Genomic DNA, 14051 nt, shown 5'->3' on the forward strand with positions numbered 1-14051 from the left:
AACACCCAGAATCAACAGAAGGGGGTGTGTGGGTTAAAATAAGGGGTTGTGGAGACCAAGGGGTTCTTATTACGCAGATCAGGCTTCCAGGTAGGAGGCTTCAGAGAGATGAGATTGCAAATGTTTCTTATCAGGCTTAAAAAGGTGTCAAACTCTTAGTTTATTCTCTCCTGGATCAGGGAAAAAACCCGGAAAGGGGTGGGATTCTCTATAGAATGTAGATTTTCCCCAAAAGAGATAGCTTTGCAGGGACATTTCCAAATATGTCAAAAAATACATTTTAGTGTAAAATACTTTATTTCAGGGCCTGTTATCTGTCATGTTGGTATCTTATTGCTACAAAAAGTCTGCTTTGTTATTTTTAAGGTCTCTCTTTTGATGTTAACGCTGGCGGGTTGTGCCTGAATTCCAAAGGGATGAGGGTATAATGAGGCACGTCTGATCATCCATTCCCATGACGTCCTGAACCAACGTTTCAGGTTTACTTTGGAATTCCATTACTTGAGAAGAGTTCTTTCCATTGGTTGGGAGGCTTTGAGTTTTATTTTTGGTTTATATTATGGTCTCCTAAGCAATCTATTAAAACTGCCTTTTAGTAAATACAAAATGATAAATTAAAAACTCTTTAATTCTGACATTGGATGTTAATACTTAAAGGGTCCTTAGCAAATGTAGCAATACTTTTATTCTGATCGTGTCTTACTTTATCTTACAGGTTAGATATGGCTTAGGAATGCTCAAACTTTCTACTTAAAAGAAAAGAAAAATGAGCCTTTGTAAATGTATATGATTTAAGATGGTCATGTTTAAATTAAAATAACACGTTTTCTGAAAGTCAAATGAAATGTTTGAGGCAAAATATGAGATAGCAGGAAAAAGGAAACTTTATAACCCCAGGTAACTTGCAATTATTTGCATCTCTGAGGCAAATCCTTTAATTATATGTGTATTCCCTGTTGTTACCCACTTCCCCAACTATTCATGTATTGTAATTTAACTTTGCTTTTATTAAGCATCCACATACACTTTTCTTGTGATATCTGTAGAAGGATTTGGTTTTGTGATCATCTCTCTCGATTCATATACCAAAATGGATCATGGTACAGAAAAAAATGGAAAGATGAAAGAGCAACCAGATGCAGACCTTTTAGCATGTCTGGTGTCTGTTTTCTCACTTTTGGGCCCAGGACACCACTGCCACTTTTTTGTAAGGCTGGGAATTACATTTTTCAGAATCCACTTGTCTGTGTGGTTCTGGGTCACAGTTTGCCAATGAGAAAAATTTGCTGGAGAGTAGGAAGATGGAAATGAAGAGGAAGTTGTTGGTCTTTTCAGAGGTGTTTGCAGCTTGATGCTTGGAAAGATGAAATTCACAGTGGCTTTCTAGCAAAAATTTGAGAATAATCCACTTTGCCTGAGACAGTTGGTGGTAGTTTTTAAAGATTCTCAAGTATTGTAGCAGTTCCAGGAAAGCCTCTGAAAAGAACCTGCTTGGAGCTTTGGCCTAACATCTTCATTATTACCCACTCTGATCAGCGGTGGCTTTCCTAATCTTTAGCTCCCAACCCTCATTCACCATCCCTCAAATAGTCCTGTGAGCCCCTTGTTCTGAATTAAACATCATCTATCAGGATGATATCAAGTGGTTTCCATTAGGTTGACTGACTACTAATGATGCAGACGTAGTCACAGGGCTGAGAAAATACTCAGTTTATTAAATATTGTGAATGGATGGAATATCAGATACATCATCTTAATATGTAAATATCCTATTCCATCTCAACATCAAATTTAGATTACCTGGATTTCTTCTTTGCTTTTCTCTAATGATTACAACTGAGATCATTATGTATTTTATTAGTTTCTTCAGTCTTTAAGATATTTTTTGAATGATGTTCAAATAAACTTCAAGTTATCTCCAACTTTTTCTGAACAAAACATTTCCATTCTTAAGATACAGGCTTGTAATTCATATACTTGATGCTACTCAATGGTGTCTTATCTGTAGTAGGAAGAAGGAAATTGTGTTTCAATGAATAGTATAAAATCATTTAACGCATACTCATTATTTGTTGCCTCCTTCCCTCTGACATGATACATAAAGCTCTTTTGGTTCTGTTTGCCACTAGGTTCGATACTGTTTTCATAAAATTGAAATCTAATCAAGATTATATTTAAGGTCCAAGCAGTCATAATCAAATGGAGCTTGCATACTAGGTGACTCCATCTTGGCAAAATGTTACACTTTAGAAACATCCATGCCCAATAAAACGAATTAATGTTTTAATATCCCTCAAGAAAAAACCATTGATACTCATAATGCATTGCCCATCCTTTTCTTTCTCCACCTCTTTCTATTCCTCTATTCGACGTAATTAGTTACAAACTCTTACATAGTGCTTGCTATGTCCCAGGCACCATTCTAGGTATTTCACATATATTAACATATTTAATCCTTACAATAAGCCTATGATTAGGTGCTACTATTAATGCCATACTGCAGATGAGAAAACTGAGACTCAGGGGATTAAACTTGACTAAAATCACAGAGCAAATTAAGTGGCAGGCTCAGAGTGAGTGCACTGAGCCACAAGCAGGAGGTTATGATGCTTCCCAAAGCCTTTTATCAACCCACCCTCTTTAGCACCTTTTTCTTCCTTTGCTTATTTTCCCTTTCTCTGTGTTTCTTGTCTCTAGCCAGTAATTCTTTTTCATTGAAATTCTAGCAATCCAATCAGTAAGCTCCTTTTCTTTTTTTTTATCCACTATCTCAGGTTGCCCGAGGAAGAGCCAGGAGGTAGTTAGCCAGCCGGAACCCTCCTTTGGGGAAGGTGGGGAAGACGGGAGCAAAGGATGGAGTTGGAGGTTCTGTGGATACCCGTGGATGGTGGTTGCTTTTTTCCCCACTAAAGAGAAATTTACCTTTTAACCTATGTGTGGGAGCCAAAGAAATATCGAGAGCAAGTGAAAAAAAAAAAAATGACACCAGTGATCAACAGAAGAAAGCCAGAATGAGATTGAAGTTAGAAGCTTGGGAGAGCAGGTTACAGTAGAACAGGACGTATTGTGCTCATGCTTAGCCTTTTCTCCCCTTTTCCTTCCCCATGGCCTTCTGGCATTTTTTCCCCTTAGTGTGATTTCAAATGCATTCTCAGAAGCAACATTAATGGGGATAAAGATGATTTGCTATTGATCATATAAGAAAGGATTCAGATGGCAAATACATACATAAAATAGAATATAGAGCAGCCACTAGTTTAGTACTGTCAAAGTGGAGTTAAAAAGCTTTAGAGGTCCTAGGGTTTTCTGTGCCATAAAAATCTCACATCAAATCAAATCAAATAATATGTATTTAGGCTGCCTTCAAACCCAAGGAAGCTGAAGCTTTTATTTTTATTTTTCTCAAACAATATTTAATCAAATAAGTACTCAATAACTTTTGCTTTCCAGTTTTCAGACCACAGCCCTGTTATGGTCTGGTTATTTTCATAATGGGAGCCAATCCTACAGGATGACACCAGTGCTCGGAGAAAACTATACATATATCCATATTGTCTCCAAGCCAGATTGATCCATATCGAGCTTCAAGAAGAAAATTTCTAATCATTTGTCAAATTCTAGTACTCCAGCATACTTTTATATTCATGACCCTGGGGCATTTTGAAGTACTAAATAGCATATAATGACTTTTAAAATTACAACTCCTACAGATTAACTTTAAGACATTTTTGAGAGGTTTGCTGCATTTGTGTGTCTGTGTGTTTATATGAGAGGGAGAGAGATTATTAGAGCTACCCTTGTGTGTATAGGAATTAGGACTGAAAATAATATTTCGGCTATTGATATTTGGAAATCTAAGATTAGAGACCAAACAAAATGCAGTTTAATCCTCTGTGAAGAAATAGGGTTGCAGAAACTTTTTAAATATGTGTTTTATAGCAATGGCTCTACAGATAAGTGTCTTGAATCTATTTTGTGGAATATTTGCTGTCTCAACTACAGTGTCATGAAATACTGCATTACATTGGACAGTTATATCTATACATTGAAATTCCTTAAAAACACATCAAAGTTTTAGATAATAACTCTACCATAACACAAAAATGATACAATTTTTAATTTTAGAGGCAAATAAATGCTTTTATTTTTTATTTTGGAAATAAGAGAAAATAAAACATTGATTAGTAGCAATTACTAAGTAGAAGAGATATGCAAATGTCAATGTCTAAAATTTATTTTCTCTTTAAACTTTGAAATACCTGTATTTTCTTCTCACATGTGACTCCAGAGTATTCAGTGCGGCAGGAACACACATTGGGAAATATGCATCTGCCCCCATAAAGACATTTTGGGTTGCAAATTGCTGCAATACACAAATTTTTAGAATGACCATCTTTTGACATGAAATGCTTGTGACATATTCTATCCTAGTGGTCTGAGGCTATATGGTGATTGAACACTAATGCAGTCATAAGAATCTGTTAATGAACCATCAATGAATGGATCTGTTCTATGCACTCCCATCTTTCAGAGCACACGTACACATCAAAAACAAAGCACCCAAAACTCAAACAACACTTTAGGAATTCTATAAAGATATTATTAAAAGAAACAAAAATTTCATTGACTACATTTTAAAATATTTGAAATATATCTTTTTTTTTCTAGAGGAGCTCAAGTCATTAACAGAAGATAGCATCTATCATCTGTTTTTTAACATTAAGCAAAAATTTAAAAGAGACAATCCAGTACCGGGTAGTGTATGGAGAATTTGACAATTTTTATACTATCATTGGAAGTTTAATGTGAAATAACTCGACTGAAAATTCCTGAAAGATACTCATACTGTCTATATCATACATTTCTTCCTTGAAGTCTTTCCCAAGGCAATTAAAAATACCTACATCTATCTCAATTATCTCAATATCTCAATCTAGTTATCATCTACCTGTAGAAAGAAAATACTTATAATACTTAATGATAACTTGTAAATAACTAAAATGTTAAACATAAGCAGGGAGGTAAAAGGAATTTTTGTAGTATTTAAATTATGGAGCTTAATATATTGCTTTAAATTTTGTTTTTAAACGACATAAATTCTTTCAAGTAATATTGAGTGAAAATGAGCATACCATAAAATTATAATACTAGTTATTTTTATAGGAGAAATACTGCTTCAATATCACATACTTGAAGCTTACACATTCAAGAATAATATGTCCTTTAAGATAAATGCAACATTGACGGGGTATCTTTTCATCAGGGCTGCTGTATACAATTGGGCAGGTTGTATAATCCATGAGGGCTCCACAGCTAAGAAAACAGCATTCACATGATAGATATCATAGATTTGAATTTTTATTACAACAATTTTCCAACAGATGGTAGTAACATATTTTGTTTAAGAAATATCAATATATTAAGACAGTTTCTCAATAGTTCGAAATAAAGAATTTGAAGTAGGATGACTTTTAAATTCACATAAAAATGCTGCAGGATGCAGAAACAGGGTGCACAGCTTCAGGCTGTGCTCAGACAATCTCAATCTGCAACCACTGAAGCATATTTCCTCATTAATGTGCTTTTAACATCTTCTCATCCTTCTCTCTTATGGTCCATATAGAGCTTACTCCAGAACAAGCAGCCCAAGTCAAGGTTGCTAACTCTTTTTTTCTAGCATTTTATCACATCTAAATTCCAATTTGGATTATCAATATTTGAGCACACATTTTTTTTGTAAATACCAGCACTTGATAGTACTTTGGCATATTTTTCTAGGATAAGAAATGTATAAATTACAATAGCAATTACTAATAAAATAGGGTCTAAGAGTCACAAAAATTACATGCAAAATTTTTGGTGCATGGAAACAAGGGTGTGGTTCATAAGACATTGAAATGGAGGGTACGTTATTTCTAGTAAAAAGGCATATCATAATAAAACTGTGTAATTTCAGTTTACAATACACTTGGCCATCAATTTTTCAATTATATAATTATTAACCATTTGGAAATATTTTGAGGAATTTCAAGTTTTTCCCATTAAGTTAATAATAGGTGATATTTTAACATGTTATTGCAAGTTTCCACAAAATATTTCAAAATTGCATAAAATTTGATCTTCCTCTATGTCTTAAGATTTCACCTATGTAGAAATTCATGACTAATATTGGATGGAAATATACTAAAACTCTAAAAAAGAAACCAAAAGTAATTCTGGATGGTGAAATTTAGAGTGATTTTTTTAAAAATTATTATTTATTTATTTATTTTTGAGACAGAGTCTCTCTCTGTGGCCCAGGCTGGAGTGCAGTGGCGCAGTCTCAGCTCACTGCCAGCTCTGCCTCCTGGGTTCAGGCCATTCTCTTGCCTCAGCCTCCCGAGTAGCTGGGACTACAGGCGCCCGCCACCATGCCTGGCTAATTTTTTGTATTTTTAGTAGAGACGGGGTTTCATCATGTTAGCCAGGATGGTCTCAATCTCCTGACCTCGTGATCTGCCTGCCTCGGCCTCCCAAAGTGTTGGGATTACAGGCGTGAACCACCGCGCCTGGCCTAGAGTGATTAATTTTTAATACATTTCCATATTTTCTAAGGTATCCATGATAAATATGTATTTATCTTATAATATGAAATAATATTTAAACTTCTATATATCAACACCTTCTTTGACCTACCTGGGGAAACTTTATTGGTAACGCACAGACCACAATTTGAAATTATCTTCGTCACACAAACTATTAATATGTTATACTACACTTTCTTCTTTTAAACGGATATAAAATTTAGTAAGTTTTTGTTTTATTTCTAAAATCATTTTTTAAAAAGGATCAGCATGTTGGAGTTTTTGTCCCCCTATGGATTTGTCCTATAGCTATACTTTAATTATTATAACAGATTCCAATTCAGAACATATAGTAGGAAAAGCATCCTGTGGGCTTACGTATTTGACACTGCACTCCTTCCCAGGAGGAAGGACAATGGCATATGCTGGGAGCAATGCATTCACCACCGTTTCTACATTTCTGCAAGCAGATAGCTGCCAATCAAAATATAAACAAGTTAAAATTTTAAATTACTAGTCAAATCCTATCCATAACCCACGAAACTTTTCATTAGAGGAAAAAAAAAGAAATAGTTACAGGTAAGTGATTGAAGAATTTTTTTCCCTAATATTTTATCAAGAACACTTTTGAATGTCACTACATATTCTTGGAAAATGTGACCTTAACAATTGAAAAATGTTCCACTGTTTGAATGTGTCGTGATTTAACTTTTCTCCAATTGCTGGACATCTATGTTGCTTCTCATTTTTTCACTTTGATCAAAACATTCTAGTAGTGGCTAATTTAAAATAATTTATAGAAAGGAAAAAATGAAACATTTGAATAAAGACGGCCACCCTCAGGAGCTAACCAGTCTGAGTGGCACTGTTACCTCCTCTTGGAAAACTCAGAACTGGATGGTTTGAGGTGGGGCCAAGAAGTCAGTAATTTTTTAAAACCTTTCCCTGACCCCGACTTCAGGACTTATTTATCTTGTTATTTATCTTGGCAAGTGCAGTAGAAAAACTGAAAAATACAATATATCCTCTTCTGCTAACCTGAAAGAATGAGTTCAGAAGAGTAAAAACTTTCTGTTTCAAAAAGGTATCTCCTAAAGCAGGAATAAATATGCAAAAATTTTAAAAAGACCAAGCAAGCAAACGTGAAAAAAAAAAATGCTCTTTGTTTTAAATTCTGTTTTACATTCCCATGAAAGACGAAAGTTTCAGCGTTTTAAGAATATTCCTCTTACGTGTGTTGCATCGTTTCCCACTCCAACCAGAAGGACAAGAGCAAGTGTTCGGTCCCACACATTTTCCTCCATTCATGCACATAGGATCACAGATGCCTTAAGGTAAAAGCATGACAAGTCAGCCCTTAAATTCAATAGTTTTGTCTTTGCTTTACCTGTAGTTGACAAATATATTTAATGATGTCTTACTTTTTTGGCATCTCCTACCAGTGTATCCTTCACGACAGATGCACACATTATTTCTCATGCAGTGGCCACCATTCTTACAGGGAGGGTGACAGAAAGCTAAAAGAACACATGGCAGCAATCTGTGAATATTACATATTCAATTATTACATATGATACATTGCATCATGTGCTTTTCATCAATGTGGCCATAAGGCAGAGAAATGTGCTATTAAAATAAAAGATCACTCATTAAACCTGTCCTTTCTAAATCATGAAATGCAATGCTTATATCTATAAGCTGCTAGTGGGTTAGCACAATTTGAAATATATTGGTTAAGTGTTCATAACAAATTGAGTCTTTCATATTACAATGAATATATTATAAACTTTATGTTTCACTATACAATAAAGCATGGAACGGTCTAGACAAAACCCAGAAAATAAGTCAAAACTTAGCTCAAAATAAGAATGTGCCTGTTCTTGTGGAAAATAGACAAATCTCAACACTTTTCCACACACTTAGAAAGCATTTTTAAACTAACTTTTGAGTACTTACTGAGATTATGAAGGCAGAGCTTTATATGTGACTTATTCCTGTGAATGCTTGCTAAAAATCTTTTTAACAATAAATCCTTCACTTTATTCAGAATATTTGTTAGATAATTTTGAATATATCTTACTGGTAGCTCCTATGTGTTTAATTCTGTTTTATGAAATGCAGAGGTTAATATGTATTAATTTTATGAGAGGGTTATGATTACTTCATGCTTCTTCCAGGCATGAAAATTAAATGCAGGCATTTCTTTTAAGTAATACACAGGAAAACCTGTCTAGAAAATTTAAAATTTAATTTCTTCCTAAATAATAAGTAAATAAATGTTAGTTTGTATTTTAAAAATAAATTTCAAATTAACTGGTATTAATAAGACTAGTGTGGACTGACTCCCAGTTTGAATTAATAGTTGCTTTCTTTATTTCCAAAAACTGTAAGAAAAATTCTACTGTTTTCAAATAGATTTTTGAATAGAAATAATATAGATCTTCATAGTAACAATATAACTGCAAGTTTTTAGCAAACAGTTTCCAGTATTTTAGGTTGAACTTTTTTTGGCTCATGTTTGAGTCTACTGTTATTTCTCTGACATTTTATTGAGAAATGTTCTTACATTTTCCACTCCCTATCCTTTATACAATTTAAGATTATTATTTATTAGAAAACGTATATTCTTTCTACTATGAAAACTCCATAGGAAATGCCTGTGGTTAGGAATTTAAAAGTTAAAAAAGCTCCTCAAATTGTTTATGATGGGTAATCTTGCTGTAATTAATTATCCACAAAAACTTGAGTGTAGAAATAAATTATTTATGCAAAAAAGTATATATAATTAAAATAATACATACAAAGGGCATACAATTTAAGCCTGGCCATATCTACCCATTATCCCACATTAGGAAAAGGAGGTTTATGAGAAAATCCACCCTCCACATTTATTTATGAGATCTATAGGCCTCATTCTGTCACCAAACCCTAAAGTGGACTAAGTAATTGGATTCACTCTCCATGTGAAATCCAAGAGGTGAAGCAAATTGGAAGGTGTATTTAAACATCTCTCCAGCCATACATCCTAAGCCTTGCTTACTAGTTTAGTAGTTTAACTGTTTTGTGATGTTTTTAGCTCAATTTCTATCTTCCTTTTTTAAAATTCTATAGTGCACACAGTATATGTTTTTCATATGACTTTATATTCCACCTAATTTTATTCAATCACTTTCAATGTGTGTGCCATCTTCCCTTCCCACCATTTAGGCTCACAAGAAGATGAGATCTAATAAGAATTACATGTCATAGCAACTGTCTAGATCATACTTGAAAGCCAGGAAGTCTGAGCCATGGAGCCTTTAAGTAAATTTCCATACCAGCAAGAAAGTCGTGGAGGCAAGCTAATTGTAAAACCTACTCTCTTCACACAATGATAATCTGTTTTCTGGCCCTTAAATCATGGAATATGTTCAACAGATAATTTTTAATTCAGTTTAATAATTGAGAGATTTCTTCTTTTATCCACTTATACAACTGGCATATACATTTTAGACAAATTTTCTTACTATATCTTACATCTACTTCAAGTAGCATGAAAGATGTAAAGTTTTCATTTCCTTCCTTACATTCTCCATTCAAAACTACATATATAACTCTTCAGCATGGATTTAGCCATCGTCTTCTAGTTTTCAAGATTTCCCTTAACTTAGTCTTCACTTATTTCTGTTTCTCCAACTGCTTCTTCAAAAGAATATGAATTACAGGAACTCATTTGCTACGCCCGTATATCCTGTGTTAGCGTGATGGCTTCTTTTCTGCTTTATTTCCATCCTAAGAATCCTAGCCAACATCCAAAATAAAATAAATAGAATTGCAAATCAAAGTGCATTGTGGCAAGGAACATCTGAATTTTAGGAATTAAATTATGGAAATACTCTGACATGTTCTATAGTAAAAGTCTACTCTACATTTTTTATAAACTTGAAAATATGAAGATGCAGAAAATACACATTACATATTATTGGTTGACATTAATTCATACCCTCAAAACATCCCCATTATTCTGAAAATAACCTGTAACATTAATTATATGAGGGAAAGTGTTAAAATAATAAGTCGTGAAAGAGAAAAACAATGCATTTTTATGTCTCTGTATCTTCTTGCATAGTGCTGTGCGTAGGTGATTCTTCATAAATGTTTAATGAAACTAAGGTGAAAAGAGATTATGGGATAATAGTGGACAGTAGATTGACTATAAATCAAACATTTTTGCTGTATCACAGAAATGACACAATTTCATTATAATAGACTACAAGAGGACTTTGCTTATTTGTTTCACACCTTGGTACTACAAAACTGCACAGAGAGGTGCCAAGGTATGAGATTCAATATTTTGAGTAAATATAACCATTTTACATAATAACTTTGATATAGTTTTGTAAGCTAGTAATTTGGTGGGCATACTTGAAACATTACAAGAATTCTGGGGGAAAATTGCATCTTTCCCTTTGAAACTTGTCTCATGTTTACTCAGAGCTCTGTTGATGTCTAACTTTCCATTTGCCCTTTTTACAAACAAAGAAAGATTAATTACCATTCTGACACTGTTCACCAAAGAATCCATTTGGACAGAGGCAAGTGTTTGGCTTATTACACGAACCACCATTGAGACAAACAGGGTCACACAAAGCTAATAAACAGCAGGAGGAAAAGAGACCATAAAAGTTTTATTATTTAAAAAATGAAAGCTGCACAGAAGTACAAAATGGTGCATAATGAAATATTTTATTTTTACTGCAAGTAAAACCCATAATGTATAATTAATTAGACTTTGCCAAACATAAGAGGAATGAAATTACTGGATAATCGCTTTGAAAGTATGTTCATTAAGTTTACAAATAACACTAAGCTTAGAAAAGCTAGAAAGGGAGCTGGAATTTAAAGTGGCGGTGTTTGTCCAAGATGACAGTGCTCCTGCTCTATCAAGAATGTAGAGGCTACCATTAGAATTCAGAATGCCATCAGTAAGCTAGAAGAAATGATTGCAAGTTAAGAGAAGACAATTCAACAGTGTCAACAGGATGGTTTGTAATCTGCTCAAATACATGTAGCCATGCACACCTCTTTATCGTCTTCCCAATTAAAATGGGGACATGGCACTCAAGTCCTAGCACACTCAAAAACATTCTTTGCTTTTGTTTCTTTATTTTTGTTTGGCTTTGAAAGACATCCCCAGTTTTATTTTTCACCCTAGATCCTACCCATTCACCAACATCTACTATAAATACTATTTTCTTCCTCACTCCACTTGCCAAAATTAATTTCTTCCTTCTCTGCTTCTAAGGAACTGTGTTTCAATAACATTACTTATCATAACTCAACTTGTATCATAGTTTCTTTCATAATTGTATCCCATGTCTCTGTCACTAACAGTATGTGACTTGAAATCAGGGCAAAAACCAAATGGATCCTTGTTTCCATTTGCATCATGCTTCACAGATAATTGGCCAGCTATAAACATTGAATTACACTTTCATTGAGAAAAAGTCATTAGATTATAATGAATTAGATCAAACATAGGTAATTGCAAACATTGCTGCCAAAGAAACAAGCTTAGGCTGGGCACAGTGGCTCACGCCTGTAATCCCAGTACTTTGGGAGGCTAAGGTGGGCGGATCACAAGGTCAGGAGTTCGAGACCAGCCTGACCAACATGGTGAAACCCCATCTCTACTAAAATTATGAAAATTAGCTGGGCATGGTGGCACACTCCTGTAATACCAGCCACTCGGGAGGTTGAGGCAGGAGAATCGCTTGAACCTGGGAGGCAGAGGTTACAGTGAGCCAAGATCACGCCACTGCACTCCAGCCTGGGTGACAGAGCAAGACTCTGTCTCAAAAAAAAAAAAACAAAAAAAAAAAAAACAAAACAAGTCTGATACTGTGATAAATAAATAGAATAACATGAAGGGTATGCACTTAATTCAGAATTGCTTAGATATTTAATGAAATAGGGTGTTTGTATTGTGATGAAAAACTTAAAAGAGACCTAGAAGGTTCAACTCATTTCTCTTCACCACAAGGTAGGTGAATGAGGGAAATATAAAAGCAAAAACAGTATTGGTTGGATAAGATAACAGTAAAGCTGTAAGACACCATATGGTTCAACACAAAAACAAAGGGAATGAAGATGAAAGAGTTTTAAAAATCTGTCTGAAATAACAACTTCATTCCTGTCTTGTCAGGTCAGTTTTACGTTTCTTAGGTGCACGTCTTCAGGACACTGGCATATTGTAACTTTTAATTGACATGTTCATTGAAAATATTTCCCATTTTACCTGTACTACAGGTGGGTCCATACCAGCCAGGTTTGCACTGGCAAATATCTGGTGTAAGACACTGGCCTCCATTTTCACAGTGCCTGTTACAAACCACTGAGATCATAGAATTAAAAAAAAAAAAAGAAAGATTAGGCTTGGAGTAGTCATATTGTTGGTTTTTATCTAGCTAGCTCATAACTGCCAATCACATCTGCTAATTAATAAGATCACAGAGAAAAGTAAAATATAATTTATATTTGGGTTTAAAATGCTTTCTGATTCTCACTTTCAGTTATTTTATTTTATTTCATTTTTGGTTAATAGAGATGGAAAAAGTAGAAAACCATTGAGCCAAGTGGTAAACAAGACTTGACTATTTGGGAAAAGTATTAGTTATTGATGAAAGCAGTCATAGACATAAATTTTAAAAGAAATTTACATGCAATTTAACAAATTTGAATTCCTGTTTTCTCAAAGAAAGGTCATGAAGAGCAACAGAGTGACGTTACTTCCCAAAACAAACTTCTTTATCTTAGTAATGGCCACTGTGGTTGATGCCAGTGCTATGCAGGACGGTAACTGTTGTCATCAATCATCAATGTGTGTTCTTTACTTAGAGTTTGGGTTCATTTCATGTAGCATTAAGGCCACCAACTATTCAAAGAAGCAGTTTCACTATATCAGACAGCAGGAGAGTTTTGCTTACTTGTTTCACACCTTGGTCCTACAAAACCATAAGGACAAGTGCAGAGATTCCCAGCCAAGCATGTGCCACCATGTTGACAAGGTGGGTTACAATGTTCTGCAGAAACAGATTATGTTATTAAGTCAGTTCTTAATTTTTAAAAAGTCAGTTTATATTTATAAAGCACTGTCACAATAAAATCTTGTTGTAATAGCAATTTATAATACATTAAGTTCTCTTTTACTACAAAATTTAGGTCTGTGGGACCGGCCATATTAATTCACACTGGAAACACTTACAAATCAGCAGCATGCTTTGATTAATAAAACTTTTTGTTAACTGGAAGGAAATACAGGACCTTAGCCCTCTTCTGAAAAGTGAGATCTGAACTTACGTATTCCTGCCTTACAAATAGAGCTTTCCTATAGTTCTATAGTTATTTTCGTATGCTATTTATATTGACTGTTTCTGTTATTTCACCCTAAATTTACTTTGTTAATTTGTAGTTTGCCTTGCCATAAAAACATTTAACATGGCTCTCAGC

The 14051-nt window shown here is 34.2% G+C and overlaps 1 protein-coding gene across 1 annotated transcript in view; it reads right to left on the reverse strand.

Moving 5' to 3' along the window:
• Nucleotides 1-1807: 1807 nt before the first annotated feature.
• The window catches only part of VWDE (von Willebrand factor D and EGF domains), a 111420-nt gene continuing 99176 nt past the window's right edge, over nt 1808-14051 (reverse strand). The window contains exons 25-32 of the mRNA XM_050784819.1: nt 13529-13624; nt 12841-12936; nt 11098-11193; nt 7985-8080; nt 7796-7891; nt 6942-7037; nt 4260-4363; nt 1808-2002 (exon numbers count right to left, since the gene is read on the reverse strand). Of these exons, the coding sequence (XP_050640776.1) occupies nt 1988-2002; nt 4260-4363; nt 6942-7037; nt 7796-7891; nt 7985-8080; nt 11098-11193; nt 12841-12936; nt 13529-13624 (695 nt within the window). The 3' untranslated portion in view covers nt 1808-1987. The remainder of the gene's footprint in view (nt 2003-4259; nt 4364-6941; nt 7038-7795; nt 7892-7984; nt 8081-11097; nt 11194-12840; nt 12937-13528; nt 13625-14051) is intronic.

The sequence above is a fragment of the Macaca thibetana genome, chromosome 3 (assembly GCF_024542745.1).
Source record: "Macaca thibetana thibetana isolate TM-01 chromosome 3, ASM2454274v1, whole genome shotgun sequence".
Classification (NCBI taxonomy): Eukaryota; Metazoa; Chordata; class Mammalia; order Primates; family Cercopithecidae; genus Macaca; species Macaca thibetana.